Below are 19,806 nucleotides of genomic sequence, written 5' to 3'. Positions count from 1 at the left end.
ATCTTAAAAGGACAAGTATAAAGATTTATGACTGAAGAGCAGCTGGTCCTCTGCAATGGCTGAAAAGCTTAATGTCCCTGACTTCCTACAACATCCATATTTTGTAAAACCCACAACATTTGAATGACTGTAGCACCACTACCAGAGAAACAACAGACCAGAAAACAAACATTTGACCCAATGCAGCTTCTCCATATTTTTGATCTATTCACTGTCTCACCAATGGCCTGATCCAAGACCTACTGCAGTCCATCAAAAGACCACATTTACCTCTGGTGCTATTCCATCAGAACTAGAGCTGTTTTAGAGTTGGTAAAGTGTCCACAAAATGAAACCAATTTAATGAAAAATTTCAGCAAGATTTCATGCATTTAATTCTTCATGAATTGGAAGTTTAAGAAAAACTGAAAAGCTGCTTTTATTGAAAAATCCAAACTTGTACATTTTAAAAAGTGTTCCCAAAGAAGAAGCCCCCCCTGCCTCCTTTCCACAAAGCTATGTGGCCTAATAGGTTAAGTACAGGGCTGGTCCTAAATTCTCCTACTGTCAAGGCTAAGCAATATTTTTGCACACAAATAGCATTTTAGAAACATTTAGTTGTGAGGTAGGTACATTTCTTATCACTATTAGATGACATAGCCAAGATTACACAGCAATTAGTGTCAGAACCCGGTAACTCCCAGTCCTATTCCTAATCCATCAGATTCCCCACTAGAGTCACTGAAATAGTTCACAAACCTATAAAACACTTAGAAGCCTGTCATCTTAAATCCTGTACATCTCCAGACTTCACGTATGTCAGGTAGCATTAAGCCAGATACTGGCCTCTGCTCACACCCCTTGTACAGTTCCAGTAGGTCATAAGGGGTGGAAAACTATGCTAATAAAGTAGTGGATGGAAGAACCCTGCCTCGTGTGTGACAGAATGGGAAGCAAGGCTGCAATAGGTGCCCTGCTCCACTCCCCCATAGAAACAAAACAAAGGCACTCCACTCTTGCCCTTCCCACCACCACATGACCAAGCACAGTGACTACAGGGCACTAGAGCTTCAGTAACCTCCAGGCACAAGTTGAAGGTGCAGGAAAGAAACAGGGACACAGTCTACTTAGCATTTGCATGAATCTGCCAACACCACAAGCAACTCCACAAAACATGCCTGTGAAGCAAATACATATTCCATAGGTGTCCTTACCCTCCCTCCCTATTCCCTGGGGTCTACCATCACCAGGAACAATCTGACCTCTGGCACTCTGGCTTATGATGATTAAGGTCACAAACTTAGCCAAGGATTTCATCCAATTTTGATATACAGTAAGTTCCATGATATCATTTTTCTTTTGTACAGTTTCATAAAGCAATGTAAGTGTTAATATTACTTTACTTTTCCCTGTACATATGAAAATTTCTCTTGATGAAGATTATCAGCTTAATAATAAAGATTAACTAATAAAAAGGAATTTTAAAAAGTGAAAATGAGAATACAGCAAACAAAATGGAACCTATAGTTATAAGTTCATATCCCCAGAGTCTACATTTCTGCCTTTCATGAAATAAATTGAAAAATGAATTATTAACTTTAAAAAACAAGATGAAATAAGGGATCATTTTATGCTCTGACCATTTATTTCTGCTACTTTATTAGAAATTGCATATGTGTGTGTATTTGGATGACACACTGACTGAACAACGGAATTAATGGTGCAAGAGACGCTGGATTAACAACCCGGGAAAATGAAGTCATCTATTATATTAAATACACACAAAAAGGTAATAATGGTGCAAGTTTCATCATATTGTGGTACCAATGCATTTCAACCATTACCAAAAGGTCCCACTTTCTCTAAGACAGGCTGAGTGTTCATCATGCCCATTCAGCTCTTGCCCTCTCTGCTGAGCCTGCCAACAAAAATACCAACTGTGACATGGACACTTGTCCATAGGAGATCAACAACTCATTTCAGATATTGTAGCTGACCAAATGGATTTCAAACATCTTTCAGTCTCTGTCAACATGGGCAAAATTTGAAATAGTGATTTAGAGTTGACAAGTCTCATATCCTATTACCAATTCCCTGAGCCATCTATTCCTCACAGAAATTCTATGTTCCTGGTAAAAAGTATATTTGAATTCCAATTTCCTCTCAATTAGATTTAATCTACTAGAATAAGGTAATAAGGCTTCATAAAATGGATGGTCTTTGTGTAACTTCTAACAAAATTAAATATAAATGAACTGTGTAAGTAAAATCAATGGAGTATAAAATGTCTTCTTGAATTTTCCTTACAACACGTCATTCTAATCAGCTGTGAGTTCTTGCATACTGGGTAAGAAAAAATTGTACACACCACCACACAGGACACCCTCAAAAATTCTAGAACAAAGAAATACACGCACAATTTAATGAACAGAAACTTAAGAAAAAGGTTCTGCCATTGCTTAGTATAAAATACCGTATATGTGTCCACCATGGATCATAATCAACCTCAAGTACTATATCAGCTCTCTCATGGATTTGATTAACTTAAAAATTCTCCTCCACAATCGTGACTGCAATCAGTACCAAAATACAGTGAAACCACATGCAAACCCCTATTTTAAGTGATCACTTTAAATTATCCCCATGCAGTATCCAGTAGATTTTTGTATGACCTCTTGTGAAAGAACACCTCTAGCTATCGATTTTTTCTGGTCTCTTGGGTGGTTGTTTAAGCCAAGGTCTACTGTTTCCTTAATTGCAGAACAAGATTCATAAAGCAGATCATTATTTCTAATGCTCTAATGTTATTTTGGAAGTATATTCTTCTAGACTGGAATAGTGCTGAAAAGTGAGTTCAAGGCACAAATATTCTGAGCGTTTTTTCTCTCAGGTGCTTGGCTGACTGGTTCTTGCTCAAATAACTATCGTCATATGTGGGGCCAGGAGGGATTTTCCTCCATGTCAGATTGGCTTGACGCTGGGGGGGGGGGGGTTCACCTTCCTCATAGTGTGTGGGTCACTTGCCAGGATTATCTGGGTATGTCCCATTTAATTATTTTCCTGGGGGGCCTTGGGCACAGGTGCACCTCAGTCTGTCCTAGTCTCTGTCCATGGTACATAATAATCTAGTCTCCTGTGGATCTCATTTACTTTGGTCTCATTTCCATTGTTGGATTTAGTGTGTGTGTGCCGGATGGTACTGGTGGCTGTGATATACGGAAGGTCAGATTTGAAGATCTGGTGGTCCCTTCTGGCCTTAAACTCTATGACCTGATGTATCTGCATGTCCAGCCAGCCAACCAATCAAATAAGACTGCATTCAAAGATGGGCATAGTGGTGACTAAGGCTTGTAGACACAATTTTTGTCAACTTTCTTTTTAATGGAAAATAAGATTTTTGTTTAAATGAAAATTTTCACAGAAAATGTCTGCTTTTTTTTAAATGTTTTGATTTTTTGCCAGAAAACTGAAACCTCCAAAACCAACATTTTTTGGCTAAAAACTGAAAAAATGTCAGTGGCTAAAAAATTCGCTGTTTTCCAACAAAGTTGAAATTTTCCACAAAAGGCCCCAAACAAACCATTTTGCAACCAGCTCTGTTGGTGACATCTCTATTGAAAGGTACATACATCTTCCTTTCAGATTTCAAAAATACTATTTGACAGAAAGAAGCACCACACAATAAAACTTACATTGGCATTCTTTACAGCATTTGCCATCCACATATGCAGGAGCAGAATTCAGTAGGCAATCAGAAAATGGGCAAATCAGTGCTTCACATTGCACAGTACCATTCTGGGAAGAAAAAAAAAGATGTTTTCATATAAAGTTTTTGTGAAATACATGAATTTAAAAGTTGCTTCTTAAATGTGAAAAACTCCTCAGCAATACCAAATTAAGTCATATTTACAATGTTTCTCTTAATTATTAGTATAAAGAAAGATTCAACCCTAGGTCTTTAAAAAATTATTACTCCAAGTAGGCTTTTTATGAGTCTGATGTGTTCATTAAGATGAAAACAGTTTTGCTTGGTAAAAAGAAATCTTAAATCATTTGGAGCATAGACATTCTGCCAATCAATTGCAAATTGGTAGATTACTGTGAAGTATAAAAGCCTCATAGAACAATTCTGTGCCTTACAATTTTCACATGAAAGACTACATTAATTTTAAAAAAGATAATATCACCATAGCTGTATGAAAAATCTGAGACAAAAACATACCACGCATTTAACACTTTATCTCAACCACAGGCATTTTATCTGACTATATCAGACTCGGTTTGTTACTGGTAGTTCCTTCTACTTACAACTTCTACTACCTAACAATAAACTGTTAAAAATTTAACTGGTAATTTCCCGCCCCCAGAAATTTGTGGAACAAAAAGACAATAAGCCTAAGAAAAACAGTTCAAGGTATTAAAGACTGCAGCACATCTATCTAGGGCTTTTGGGCCTACTCCAAAATACACGGCAGTCAATGGAAGTCTTTCCATTGATTTCTAATGGGCTTTGGATCAGGCATTTAATGAGAGTTTTAAAATGGATGTGCATTAACCAAGACATTATAATTTGGTACTTGCAAAGATACATGCAATTAATTCTGGAATTTTGGTACCTGAGGGGGTCTTTCATCCATCTTACAACAAATCCTTTTTTATTTGTGGTATAATAGGACATGCATACAGCATTGACATTTTACATTTTATTACATGTTGATCTAGATGTAACCAAAGGAGACTTAATGGAATCAGGCACAAGGGGTCCATTAAATCATCTGCTAGGAACAAAACTGTATTTATAGTATAAGAAAGAACCAGGGAATTAATTTTCCAGAGAAACAGTCTGTAATACAGTACTTGGGAAAAACTTGATGGGAAAATATATTGCTCCCAGTATAGTTCTTACTTTACCTAGCATCCTCCTAGGCATGCAAGAAAAATGGGGCAAAACTACATATACTGGTCCTGCTGAAAAAATATATAAAACATTTTTAATACACTGTGGTTAATAAAAAAGAGGTTTGCTAGCACTTGACTGTTGCTACCTTGAGGAAACTGTGAAAGTTTCATCATTATATTGTTTCATTAAAACTGTAAATAAAGAGGACACTAGGGTCCCTGAGTCTCTACTCAAATTGTAGCCATACCATGCAAGTGCAGTTCTTACAGCCGTCTGTCCAGGATTCAAATTCTCTGTAGGTGGTGCCCTTCATGGTGCAGGTCCTTTCACAATAGCACTGATCCAATTTAGTCATCCTCTGCTCAGCTCGGGACAGCTGTACACGTTTCACAAAGATAGGTTATTACATTGGTAAACAGTTTCCATATAACTAATGATCTAACTGCCCTCTACCATCTGCCCTCTACCATCCAGGATTGCACAGTGAAAAAGTACATGTGTGAAAATTCAGTCAGATGAGGACTAAGTGGTTATTGTGAAATATTAAATGATTAAGTGTTCAGCCATTACAGCAGAAAAACTGGAAGCTGAGACATGCTGCTGCTAACTTTATTCAATGATATCATGGGACTACGGATGTGAGTCGGGCAAGAAGGATCTGGCCAGTGGCTTATCATCTTTATACTCTGTGAAGCATCCATTTTGCAATACTCAAACTACTTTCAGATAATTATCAGATCACGTGCAAAACACATGAACTTGAGAGATGGGGAGGCAAGAGTCCTCGTTGATTGCAGTAAAGCTCACATTTTACATGTATAACACTTATTCCTGCACTTGAACCAGGATATTTCTGTAATTTTGTGCTCTATTGTAAACCAATGCAGTGTAACATTACAGAACCCATGTGATGTTGCACCCCAGAATGCTTTATAGAAATACGCTTATGAATGTAAATATGACATAACTGGAATGTGTTTTATGCTAGATATGCCATGTAACATATCTTTGCAAAGGTTATGTTCTACTGCATTATTCATCCTATTCGTATGCATGTATCATTTTTATATCTGAAGTTATAAGCGTTGGCTCTATGCTTGTGTTTAAAGTGTTTGCTGTAGAAAGCACCTAAGATAGATTTGGTCAACTTAGTGTGAAGGGTTATTCAAGTAATTGGGAGTACTTGGCTAGCAGTGGACCTTGACAGACACCAATCCACTTTTGAGCTTTCCTGAGAACATGTGGGCAATGGCATCGGCATGTAGAGAACTGAGTCATGCCTGGACATGTGACTTGCCCATGTGACTCCAAAGCTCCATCTTGTAGCTGTGATTCTACACAGGGGGAAGAAAGGGGTTTCCACCTACAAGAGAGAGACTATATAAGCCCCTAGAAACCCCACCATTTTGTCTTCAGCTGGCTCAAAAGATAGCGTCTTCACCCCAAACAGATGCCTGAAAGAAACTGGAACAAAGGACAGTAACTATAGGGGTGTGAGTTATTGCTGGATCCAGACTAGGAGGAAGTCTAGTCTGCAAAAGAAGCTTATTGGAACATCTCTGAGGGTGAGTTTTACCTGCATTTAGTTTCTTACTGTATTAGGCTTAGACTTGAGTGTTTTTGTTTTATTTTGCTTGGTAATTTACTTTGTTCTGTCTGTTATTACTTGGAACCACTTAAATCCTATTTTTTATATTTAATAAAATCACTTTTTAACTTATTAATTAACCCAAAGCAACTACTAATACCTTGGGGAGCAAACAGCTGTGCATATCTCTCTATCAGTGTTATAGAGGGCGAACAATTTATGAGTTTACCCTGTATAAGCTTTATACAGAGTAAAACAGATTTATTTGGAGTTTGGATCCCATTGGGAGTTGGGTACCTGGGTGTTGGAGCACTTCTGGGTGGGAGACAGGAGCACTTCTTAAGCTGTTTTCAGTTAAGCCTGCAGCTTTTGGGGGATGTGGTTCAGACCTGGGTCTGTGTTTGCAGCAGGCTGGCATGTCTGGCACAACCAGGTAAGGTACTGAAGTACCAGGCTGCCAGGGAAAATGGGCTCAGAAGTAGTTCCAGCACATCAGGTAGCAGTTCCCAAAATGGTTTCTGTGACCCAGCCTGTCACACCCAGTATTAAACCAGTGTGACAATAGTACTGCTACAGACATTTAAAGCACTGGCCTTTTTTAAACAATGGTGTAAACTGATGTATGCCCATTGGTAATTGGGTATGTTTTTGATGTGATCATCAGATAGTAGATGTAGATACTGCTTGAAAGTCCTCAGCCCCAGTACTTTCATATTTTTGATCTGTTTTTTGAACAGCTCGGGTTTAGAAAACTCTTAAACCAAAAAAATCCTGCTGCAACAAGCACTGTAAATGTGGTAACCTGTTTCATTCCAGTTTTACTGAATCCTTAGTCTGACAGATAGAGCTTGCATATTTGTAAACCCTTGTCCAGGAATTTTGATGCTATTTATTTTGACAATGTACAATGCCATGAAAACATTGAAATGTAAGAAAGCTCTTTGAACGGAACATCTGTATTTTTTGAGAGAGATCTGAATTGAAGCCTGAAAATTCCCTATGCCCCACACCATGTCTCTGAGTAACTGTTACCTTAGCTGATGTTTTGGCTAAAATGTCCTGCAGCTCCATGATTTTCTGTACAAGTCCATGGAAGTCATTACAAGTTGGGCAGGCTGGAATTACAAACACCACATTTGTCAAATTGTATATACAATAGGTTCAATCTACACAAGTCACAGCTGACAATCAGTATATTGGAGCTCAAGGTTTTAAGAGAGCTTGCAGGACAAAAAATGAAGCAAGAAGCACACCTTTGATTCTATGGTGTACGAACTAATAGACTTACTGCGATTAAGATCTGGGCACTGAGAAATAAATCCTTGAGGCATGACAAGTAGCTGCACATCTTGCATTATGCCCTGTGTGCAAGTACAGATAGAAAAGAAAGAAGAGCGTGCATTATTTTTACTGTCAAAATAATATTCCACAGCAATGTTCACCACATAAAACATTAGAGCTCACACAGAAAAACTGCATGAAAAGAAAAACTGCATGAAAAAACCACTATTTATGAATACAGTACTTCTTATTTGCATCCACTGTGGTGATGGGAGAGCAAAGAGTAAATAAAATAGATAGCTGTACATGTACACACATACTGAACCATTTTTAAAGGCATACGATTAAATGTCAAGATGTAATTAAATGACAAGAGTCTGGTTGTTTTGAATTCATTGTTATTTTTAGTTACCCATTGAAGAAAAGCTTGAAAATGACCTTTAAAGGAACTTAAAAAATAATTTTCAGTTTCCGGGTCTTTGAAACACTGTTTTACATAAAATGCAAATTTTCACTGAACTACTGTTGTCAAACAGAAGTGAAGATTAAAGAAACTTGAATCATGAAAAACAGATTCAGACAGCCATTTCATGATTTTGATATGGATCTTGTTATACAGCATACCTAATTCAGAGAAGCAACATATCTATTACACAGCTACAGTGGAGCATGTTGACAATTTAGGAGAACAGTACGTTTAGCATAAAATTCAAATATGCCAGCTGGAAATGACCCGTTTCACCCAGAGGGACAGATCACATGTTTACAGCCAGAATTCACATACATCCTTAGTCATTAAGATATAATTAGCAGCCAGCCACTTTGCTACTCTCCTAAAGCAAAGGCCAAACAGTAATTTAGAAATGAACCATCCTATCACACACACTGCAGATGTCCCTTTCATCTACCCTTCCTTCCATGACTTACACTGATCTTCAGAACTCATTCTTAAAAGAAATGCAATGAACTGGCAATGAATTTCAAACTGATTTATAGCGCTATGAAGAAAAGGTATCAAAACACTGTGGGCTCAATCCTAATTAAAGGCCAAATCCCACACTGATTCAGCGGGAGCAAGTTTAGGTTCAAAACCAAATAAAACCCTAGACCAGGATTTTCACAAGAGAGTCATGATTTTGCGGGCCTCATTTTTTGGCTATCCAATGTGAGACACCTTAAAAGGGCCTGATTTTCAGAAAGTGCTGGGAATACACCTTCAGAAAACCAAGCCCCTAGGCACCCACTAGTCATTTATTAAAATCTTGGGTTACAAGTCTGAAGAGATTTACAGTCCACAACACTATGTTCAATTCTTTTGTTTTCAATGTAACCATTTGTAATATCATATATTGAACAACCAATAAGATCAATGTATTTTGGATGGATTGGTGCTACGATTCATTGCTGAATTTCATTTAATTTGGCTTTTCTCAGTAAGAAAAAATTCTCATGGTATTTTGACTCCTCTAGATTTTCTTGACAAACAACTAAAATAAACCAAAAAGCAACTACAAATGGTGTCTTTCATTTTACACCTTGATGTGTGTGCATGTTCCACCACAGTCCCAGACATTTCAGAAAAAGGATGAGTATCATGTAAAGTAAGGCTTGAAAAGAAAGAAATAACTACATGTTAATCTAAAAACGGTATTAGTCATAAGCAAATACAGCAAATTAAATGAGTTTTGGAGCACCATAAGCAATTGTGGAAGGGCTCACTCACCGTTGGAGCAACCCCTTGAGTCAGTGTGGGCTGTTGCCACTATCTTTGGCTCCAGCACCCCCTGCTGGCCAGCTGCCTCTGGCCCCAGGTCTTGTGGCTCAGCCCTCCGGCCACAACAGCTAAATTCAGACCCCTTCTGGGGTATCATAAACAAGCCCTCACAAAATCCAAACTGAATACTTCTCCCACCCTCTTGGGCTACTGTGGTCTTTTCTTCTCTACTTACAAATCCTATCTCAAGGCTTCCCTTGCAGAAGCCTACATTGCTCCATCACGTCCCCATTCTGTCTATGTAACCTAACCCTGGGCTTCGCTCAGCCAGAGAGACTGGTCTTCTCTGCTATCTCTCCCCACAAGTACCTCCTTCAGTCTACTTATTACGACTAGCTCCATCACCCTCTCTGGTTGGGAGCCAATTAGCTACTCTCCTCCCCAGGTGCAAAGCCTGACTAATTGGGCGCTTTCGCCAGCCTTGCAGGTGTTGGGGTTAAGTCCCATTACGCACATCTCTCAAGATACTGCCCATCAGAACTCTCTCTCCCCATCACTGTACGGGGCCCTGCAGTTGCCTCCTCTAAGTAGTACTCAGATAAACAATCAATTTTTATAACCTAGCATGTCTTCAGAACATTCCTTCTAATATTCTCTAGTTTGGATGTGTATCTGCAGGGCCTCTTTTGCAGCAGTTAATCTCTCTTGAAAGTCCCGGATCCGTTTACTCTCCATGGACAGGCCAGCCTTGTATGATTGCCCTTTGGGTGCTCGGTCAGGGTCCATGATTGAGGCAACTTCTCCTCTCTCCTCATTCAGAGCATCCATTCCCCATGAACTCACCCAATCCATTTCCTTTTCTGCAGGGGACTGTTCTTGGTTTCTAGAGGTTGGAGCACCCTTGCCATGTATTTCCATGGTTCTCAGTGCAGCCAGCTCCCATTTGTGTTGCTGCCAACAATTCTTTTCATATGCCAGCTCTAGTCTTGTCCAAATCTATTCTTGCTCTTGTTATGTGGCCTCCTCTATTATTTTCTGTCATTAGAGTTGCCAATTTTGTTTGGATGTATTCCTGGAGGTGTCAATCACATGACAATCTTTAACTAAAGATAAATCTTTAATTCCTGGAGATTCCAGGACAATCCTGGAGCATTGGCAACCCTATCTGTCATGAGGCTTTCACCTCTTCCAGCTCTTAGTTTGCCTTGTGCAATTGTGTTTCTAGGGCCTGTAGCTGGCTTGGCATTTCTTGTTCGACTCTCTCAATTACATTTCCCCAGTCCATTGAGTACTTGGCCCTGTCTCTAGGCCACCCGGCCCAACAGCCTGTGTCCAGATGAGAGTTGCCTTATGGTTAATTTGTTCATGTGATATCCTTTCTTGTAATAGGACTGGGAAATTAGGCCAGTTTCACCCTACAATTACAGGTGAGGGGAGGTTTCTTAATATATCAGCTCTCAGCTTGTACCTCTGAACTTGCATTTCTATTTCTATCTCTGCTGTCGGGTAGACTCGGTCTCTCTGTGCATGCACGAGATGTACACCTGCAGATGCCAATCTGTTTTTGCAGATGGGAGTCTACTCCCTCAAACCAGTGTCCACCCGCACCTGGAGTCAATCAGTCCTCTCATTTCACATCTAGACACATCAGCAGTTTTGGTAAGCTGGAGCATGCCCACTACTGAGGAAACATGCCAAACTGCAGACTTTCCTGCAGTAACAATCCAAATAGCCATGCTCCATGAAAGGGCAGTCCTTTCTTTTGTGACCTGGTTGACTACACCCGAAACACACCACAAATCCAAATGAAACTGATTAGTTCTTCTACGCTATTGGGCTACTGTAGTCTTTTCTACTCTATTTACAAATCTTACCTCAAGGCTTCCTTTGCAGGAGCCTACACTGTCCCTGTAGTGTGCAGTCCCCATTCCCTCTGTCTGTGTACTTTAACCCTGGGCTTCTCCCAGCCAGAAAGACCTGTCTTCTCTGCTGTCTCTCCCTCAAATTAAGCTCCTTCAGTTTACGTATTACGGCTTAGTTCCGCCCCCTATGGCTGGGAGCCAGTTAGCGACTCACCACTCCAGGTGCAAAGCATGACCAATTGGGTGCCTTCATTAGCCTTGCAGGGGATGGGGGTTAAGCCCCATCACAGTAATCTTAAACAAAATAATTAAAAATTAGAAAATAATTAAAGTCAAGAATGCCACTTTTCAGTGGATTCTGCCTCTGTAGGCTTGATCACCTCTCAGCCATTTAACAAGGAGACTGACATTTAATATAGAGAAGAAAAAATATACTGAATTTAAAAAACAGATACAGGGCTCAGTTTTCAAAACAGAGTGCCTGATGGGACATCCATTCCATATCTCACACCCACTTGGGATTTAAATCTGTACTTGGGCATGGAAAACATGCGTTTACACATCTAATGCTGATTTCAGCACCAAAGGCAGGACTTGCATTGAAAATTAAAATCAGTGTTTTAGCCAAGATTTAAAAATTAGCAAGGCAGATTCAGCCAGGCCACAGGGCCCAGCATCCAAAGAACCCTAGCCTTTAGGGCCTCAAGTACCAAAACATCCTTGTGGAGACAGGGCTGCAGTGCTGCAAGGACCCCCCGAGATAGCCCCAAAATGGGTGATGTCAAACCATGGACAAGGAGTATGGCCAAGGATTCATCAAATAGGAACTAAGCATGACCATAAATCTTACCATTTTCTAGTCCAAATGAAAAATCTTACTTCTTCAACCTTGCTTTCCCATATAGCAACATGTAGTAATATAGTCATTGTAAAGTTAAAATGCAAACTAAAACACTTGTAACTATTCTCCCGGCAGAGGAAACTTCTCTCTCTTTACTGATGTTAGTCACCTTGTTAATTTTTAACCCTGGAAGATGCTCAGAGACCATGGTGAGAGGTGTAGTTTAAGAACCTAAACACAATAGAAGAATAATGGCATTGAGCACCATGTATTGTATTGGAGTAGATAGCTCTTTCCTCTGGTGAAAAATATTCTGAGACAGAAAACATACATCTAACTGTGCAACAGGCAATACAATCCCTATTCCATTATCTCCGGGGATCCCCTTTTACCTTGGTCACTGATCATGCCCCTCTTAAATGGTTATCTTGCTCTCTAGCCTTACTTATTCACAGTACACCATAATTTGACAGCCACCCAACTGAACTCAGATTTCTTTGCTCATGGGTGTTGTGGCTCCTGTCACATGCTGTGGATCTCAATTTGGTGTGAGGAAGTGTGTGACAGGATGCATGATGGTTGTGGTAACTTATTTTCAACTCTAACTAATAAAGATTGGCTCCTGATGACAATTCCTTGCTGATCACAGCAGTTTCATTTCAGATGCTTAACCCCACCAGCTGATTCAGCACATGGTCCAGGCATTCTCCTCTGTGGAACCTCTTACAGACTCCTGGTAGCAAGATAAACCTTACTTGTCTCAAGCAAACCCCTGGGAGGAAGGTGGTGGATCAAGGATCCTCTCACCTCCCATAAGGGTGAATCCTTCTGGAAGACAGCTGCCCACACTGGTGCTGGAGGATGAAATTTGCCTGCCCCTATGCCAAGGAGTATGTTCCGCTTAGGGGAACTGGATCAACAGCAACCTCACATGATAAAGCCTTTATGTACCACAGTATTTAAAATATTCCCACTGCTGCAGATATAGACGGAACACTATTGCCATTTTTACCTATGTTCAGTCTTTTCCTCTCAGGGAAAGCCTACCTTAAAATAACCATGTGCGTTATTCCTCTGTCCCAACCAAAATGCTGTACCCAAAGGTAAATCCATGTAGGGCTTCTCCACAACCCTTTCATAAATTCTGTTAAGAAACAATAGAAGAAATAAACCTCAAATCATTATCATTTCATTTATTACTGAGCTGGAATGCTCCAGACTACTATTTATTAATATGAAATATCACTCTTCACTTACCTATTGCAGTCCACATGTAAAATCAAGTGTGAGGCACTGATTGCTAAGGAAAGCCTGTGCCACTTATCATCTGCCAAAATGTACGGAAACACTTCTGTGTGTGAGCGATGGCCGCCTGAACGGTAATGCAACCTGATTTCATTTCGATGTCCACTGCTCTCTAGTTCCAAGTACCTACACCAAACATGCAGCATTGAGTCATTAAGCATTCATATCAGGACAGGAGAATGCAACATTGCATATAATGTGGTGCCTGATTATCATATATGAACGATTAACAAGAGGAAGAAATCAAGAGAAGGAGGCCCTCAGTCAGAGTGCAAATAGAGGCTGTGCAATGTTGGTCTCTTATTTACCTTTTAAATAACTCTTTTAGGAGCAGAATGCAGCCTTCATACAAGTGTGTCAGATCCCAAGCTAATAAGAATTCCACTAATATCATCAAATTAGATCTCTTCTGTTGCTCTTTAAACACCAATGTGTTCCTTAACATAGTACCATTAGAAATGCAATTCTTTCTATTATTAAAATAATCTGATCCAGAACCACACAAAATCCAGCGCACTACCCTCAGAAAGTGGGCAGAGTATCCTGGAGACGTACAGGCACACTAAATACAATGAAGACAACACCAACCGCTGTGAGTGGAACTATTACCCATCATTAGGGCTATTGGGGTAGTAATAAGCAAGCAAGAACTGAGGCTGGATATTGCCCTAATGCTTTAGGATATACTGTAACATCCCTTTGCATTATTCATAATCATAGTTTTTGCCAAAGAACTGGAGGTGAAGAAATGCTAGGCCCTTCTGAACTCATATACACTTGGTACAAAACAGCATTATATGTATACCAAAGTTGGGTGAATTTGAGCACAGACAAGCTGGAGATGCAGTGGTAGGTGGATTTAAAAGCGCCTCATGGTCCGACCCACACCAGGATAGACAGAGTTACACCCTGCCTATCCTGAGAACTAGGCCTCTTCTAGTAAGCATGCAACTGCCTGATAAATCATCCTGGGAAGGACAGGGCTTGCTCACTCCTTGCTCAGGTCCTATGAAGCCCCTTATTGCTACATCCTGCAAAAGGGAGCTAAGGGTGGAATGATGGTGATAGTCGGAAGGGACAATCAAAGCCTGAAAAGGGATTCTGTGTGTGCTGTACCATCAACACATGTGTTTTATGCAGCAGTGTGAGAGTCAAGTATTTATTTCATTTCCAAGTCAGAAGTAACTGATCTTACAAAACCCAGACAAATATCCATTACCAAACCTATGCAAATGTATGACCCCTTTAATACCTGCTGCAGATCCACAGCTACTGGCTGGCATAGAGCACACCACTAGCAGTAGGAGTAAGAGAAGGCCCAGGAAAACCTTCTTAAACTCATCAATCAGTATTGCCTGCCCCACGCATTCAAAAATCACAAGCCAGGTTTAAAGATTGGTTTAAACATCATGAGATTTTTTTAAAAGAATAAAACGTGGAATTAATTTGTTTTCTGGGTTTTGAATCTTTACTGTTCACATTTTCAAGCTTTTCTCTGAAACCATGAGATCTAGAAACTTTTTTAAACAAAATCTGGGATTCTCCAATAATCACATAAATGCAGGAGCTGTCACTTTAAGAGAAAAATCACTAAATATCATGAGAGTCGCAATACGATGGCAAGAGCTGGCAATCTCCCTTTTGTTCTGCACAAGATTGATGGAATGGTTGTAGTTTGATACCATGTGTGTGGTTTTGTTTGTTTGTTTTGTTCTAATAGGACACGTGTTTTTCTAAAGTACTGGCAGGATAAGGAATTTAGTTTGCAAGGTGGGTGAGAGGAGACAAGATAAGTGAGTAAAAATAAACTTTTATGACCCCTGTTTCAAGGGAGGGCTCAAATCACATCGCTCCTTTCTTTTAGCTTTTATTTTAATTAAATGAGCCCTGCAATAGCACCAAAACAGTTAACTCTCTCAAAATGGCAAAAGGCATGTTCCCCTTCCTCCCCATAAAGAATATTTCAACATGCTCTAATCTCTGCATTAACAAAGCAGTTAACTGACATCAGCAATCAAATTTACACTCTACAATAATTTACCTCCTTGTGGCCCAACAATCATTTTTTCATTGGCAAGAAACGTAAACTAACTGAAGGCTCGGCTGCAAAGAAAATGGGCAATAGTGACAGGGCATCAGTCAACTTAACAACCTCCTTCATAACTCATGCTTAAAGGATAAAAATAAGGTCACTCCTGATCAAACAAAGAGGTTGAACATATTGTACAGCTCTTTCAGCAACTGATCACAGATCTAAACCTGAGCAAGAGAGATAGGAATAGGTTAAAAGATCATCTCTTAGAATAGACAAGCGTTTGATCCTGCTCCCTTGGAAGTTGATGGGAAAATGGACTTCCATGGAAGGAGGAGCAGGCCAAGTGCATAGGAACTTTTAAAAAATGAAAAAATAAGTATACTAGTTGTAAAATAAACAACTATTTTGCTCTTTGGTATATTGAGGACTACACTGGCATTGCAAGCTATCACTTTAAGGGTATGTCTATACTGCACCCTCCTTATGGCGACACGTAGAGTACATACACAGCATGTCACCCAAGCACGGGTATAAACAGCAGTGTAGACAGTAAAGAAGCACAGCACTGCTTAGGCAAGTAGAATAGACATGCCACAACCTTAGGGTATGTACCCTACACGTCTTTCTACATGCCCAAGCAGTGCCTCTCCTGTCTACACTGCTAAAAATAGCATTGTTCTGCTGCCTCCCTCCTGCTGAAGCCTTTCCCCACTGCCAGAGCCTTACACTGCCATGTATTGCTACATACCGCAATGTGGACACTTTTCACTGCGACATGTACCCACATACCCTACATGCTGCTGCCAGTGGTGTGCAGTGTACAGGTACCTTAAGAGTGAGGGTTTCCTGGCCCTGCTTGCAGGCTAGGGGGCTCTGTAGGGAAATATGCAATCTGGGCCTAGCAGCCGTCAGTCTGGAAAGGGCCAGCTTAAAGCAAGGTGGGCTGGGTTGTGCCATAGAGCCTTAGGAGTCAACCGGTTTCCTCTCTCTCAGTTTTTGGGTTCTTGTGTGTTATCATGCTGAATTTTAAGAAATAAAGTAGCTTTACATTGCAACTGCCAGTAAACATAAACAGTGTTTATGTTTTTTAATCTAACTTCTTTGTGTGTATGCTGTGAACATAACACTTACATAGATGGGCTAGAAGAGGGTTTGCTGGGGAATATTTGGGCCTCGGAATTTACGTGAAATTTTTGGCAAGTGATGGAGTCTGGCAGAGAAAAGAAGGAAACATGGGGTCAGCCCACAGCATTAAAGCAAGAACTTTGATGGGATAAACCATGAGGCTGGAATTTGGATGTGCGGCCTTCTGGATAAAACATGAACTGCAGTTCAGGACTCCTGGTTCTATTTCCAGTTCTGTCACTAACTCACTGTGTGAACTCTAGGTAAAAAACTCTGTTTATTAATCCATAACAAGAGCAAACCACTATTTATCTGCCTCACAGCAGGGCCTAATTAGTGTTTTTAAAAGCTCTTGGTGATTGTTAAACAAAAGGTGTGCTGCTGTATCTAAATGTAGATGATTACCAGTTTCCACCATCTTGCTGTTATTTTTCATGACTACAAAAATAATAAAGGTCCAAGCAAAGTCTTCCAGTGAGTAAACACTGACCAGTAATGACAATGTAACTTTAAAAACTCAGTTTATAATCCAGCTGGAAATAAAACATGCCTTCAGCAAGGGGAAAGACCAGCCGTACAAATGATTATGAATTTACGAGGGTGAGTCATGGCACTCAACATGAGAGCGGGGAGCCACTGTCCTCCTCCTCCATCTTGTCAAGCTTATCTTAAAAGTTAAAAAATTAAAAACAAAATAAAAAAACCCCAAGCACCACTAAGGGAATAATAGTTTATTGTTCACAAACAATGTATAGAGGCATCAAGGAAACACAGTGACAGAAGCAGCTGAAACAGCACCACCTTAAGCATGAACTAATGTTATGAAACAGACACAGGGGAGGGATGGGGGCGTTAATCATTTTCATTTCATATCAGATTCACCACAGAGTGGGCCAGATCCTCAGCTGGTATAAGCTGACTTGACCCCATTGATTCAATAGACCTATGCTATCTACATCAGCTGATTTTCTCTAAAGTATAAAAGGGATAGAGTGTCCTCAAGATCAGGGGCATCATTTCAGAAAAATTCAGGGAGCCTGGGAAGCGGGGGCCAGTTGTGTCAGCATAAAGAACACCATATTATATCCTGCAAAGTTGTGGTGGGGAGAGAGGGGGAAGAGTGTAAGACATAATGGAGCATATAGCTCTATGAAAAGTCAGGGGGGCAAAGTCATACCAAGGTTGGGGGGTGGGGGGCTGCCCTCCCTTTAACCCTTAGAAAATGATGCCCTGCTCAAGATGGGCAAATATACTTAGTGATGGAAATCTAAGGCCAAATTTTGCACAGAAAGAAACTACAGTAACTTCTGTTAACTTCAGAGGGAGCCCATGTGAATAAGTGATGGCAGATTTGGGCTGTGATTCTCACAGATGCTCTCCCACACCTACAGAAAAGTAAACTAAACCTTAGAAAATCAACTTGGATAACGGGTAACACACAGTGACAAAAATATTCTAAATGTCTCTGCTGTGCCAAGGAGTTCTAAATGTGTAGGCGTGGAAAATGACTGCTGGTAAGGGGGTTTACATTTGCATTCTGGGAGCCAGCTGTTCTCCAAGGAAGATTTACTTCCAGGGAGAGCAAGAGGTGGTTTGTACTGTTGGCCTCTCCCAGGGGTTCTGCTGAAGGAGCCTCATCAGCTGAACTAGTGTATCCTTTTTCCTGCACCCACAGCCCAAATTCATAGATTCTAAGGCCTAAAGCCGTGGATCTCAAACTTTTGTACTGGTGACCCCTTTCACACAGCAAGCCTCTGAGTGCGAAACCCCCCTTATAAATTAAAAACACTTTAATATTTAACACTATTGTAAATGCTGGAGGCGAAGCAGGTTTTGGGAGTGGAGTCTGACAGCTCGCAATCCCCCCCATGCAATATCCTTGTGACCCCTTGAGGGGTCACAACCCCCAGTTTGAGAACCCCTGGCCTAAAGTGACCCTTGTGATCATCTGGTTTGACCTCTTGTCTAGCACAGGCCATAGAACTGCCCCCAAATAATTCCTAGAGTAGATCTTTCAGAAAAACATTCAATCTTGGTTTAAAAATGGTCAGCAATGGAGACCCATTGTTCCAATGATTAGTTACCCTCACCTTTAACGATTTACACCTTATTTCCAATCTGAATTTGTCTAGCTTCAACTTCCAGCCATTAGATCTTGTTATACCTTTCTCTGCGAGATTGAGCAGTCCATTACTAAATATTTGTTCCCCATGTAGGTACTTAGGTAACGTCTACACTGCAATGTAAGCCCAGGGTTAGTGGGACTCAAGTCAGCTGACCCTGGGTTAGAGAACCCAGAGCTTGAGCATCTACATTGATTGTTAACCTTAGGTTAAGAATTTTCTAACCCAGGCTCAAACCTGCGGCTCAGACATCTACCCTGCAGCACGCAGTCCCAAACTCCTTAGTGCCCACCTGAAATGTGGTCAGTCTAGCCCTTTGACTGTGGTGCACTTGGGAAAACTTGACTGTCCATCCTGCACATTACAGGAAGTCTGAACAGCCAGCAAACAGATCCTGCCAAGCAGTCATTTTGGTCAGTGCATTCCCAGCTACCTGAGCCACCAACATGGAGGAGGCACTTCTCTTCCTTGCGCTTTAACTTCTGTGTCAGGAAATGTGCAGAGCTTTTGTAAGGTGCTGGTGGACATTTCAGCAGTGTTTTCTGGCCCATCAAAGGCACCTGACACAGCTTATGATGGAGCAGGAGGAGGAGGAGGAGTACCCAGGCTTGGCAGACTCAAACTTCTGGTGCAGGGCCAGAAGTACAGACTGGAGGGATCACATCTCCATGCAGACCTGGGATGACCAGCAGTGGGTCCAGAACTTTCACATGAAGAAAGCCACATTTCTGGAGCTTTGTGAGCAGTGTGTTCCAACCTTCCAACATAAAGTCACACATATGAGGCCACTCCGCCAGTCCAGAAGCAGGTTGCTATACCCATGTGGAAGTTGGCTACTCCAGACTGCTGCCCCAGATCCATTGCAAAACCAGTTTGGTGTTGGAAAGTCAACTATGGTTAAAGTGGTCGCAGAGGTTTCTGAGGGAATCAGGCATGTGGTTTACCCCAAAGTGGTAGGCATAAAAGATATTGCTGAAGTAATTGCTGGCTTTGAGAGAACAGGGTTTCCAAACTGCTGGGGATATTGATGGGACTCATTTGTCCTCCTCAGTG

The 19,806-nt window shown here is 40.8% G+C and overlaps 1 protein-coding gene across 2 annotated transcripts in view; it reads right to left on the bottom strand.

The window, feature by feature from the left end:
- The window catches only part of NELL2 (neural EGFL like 2), a 238,016-nt gene that overhangs the window by 170,593 nt on the left and 47,617 nt on the right, over positions 1–19,806 (bottom strand). For both annotated transcript variants that reach the window (XM_073328000.1, XM_073327999.1), the window contains exons 4-9: positions 13,423–13,596; positions 13,213–13,309; positions 7,756–7,828; positions 7,500–7,582; positions 5,127–5,255; positions 3,672–3,774 (exon numbers count right to left, since the gene is read on the bottom strand). In XM_073328000.1, the coding sequence (XP_073184101.1) occupies positions 3,672–3,774; positions 5,127–5,255; positions 7,500–7,582; positions 7,756–7,828; positions 13,213–13,309; positions 13,423–13,596 (659 nt within the window). The remainder of the gene's footprint in view (positions 1–3,671; positions 3,775–5,126; positions 5,256–7,499; positions 7,583–7,755; positions 7,829–13,212; positions 13,310–13,422; positions 13,597–19,806) is intronic.

The sequence above is a fragment of the Lepidochelys kempii genome, chromosome 1 (assembly GCF_965140265.1).
Source record: "Lepidochelys kempii isolate rLepKem1 chromosome 1, rLepKem1.hap2, whole genome shotgun sequence".
Taxonomy (NCBI): domain Eukaryota; kingdom Metazoa; phylum Chordata; order Testudines; family Cheloniidae; genus Lepidochelys; species Lepidochelys kempii.
The sequence above is the reverse complement of the archived record's forward strand: the minus strand, read 5'-3'. Positions and strand labels throughout refer to the sequence as shown.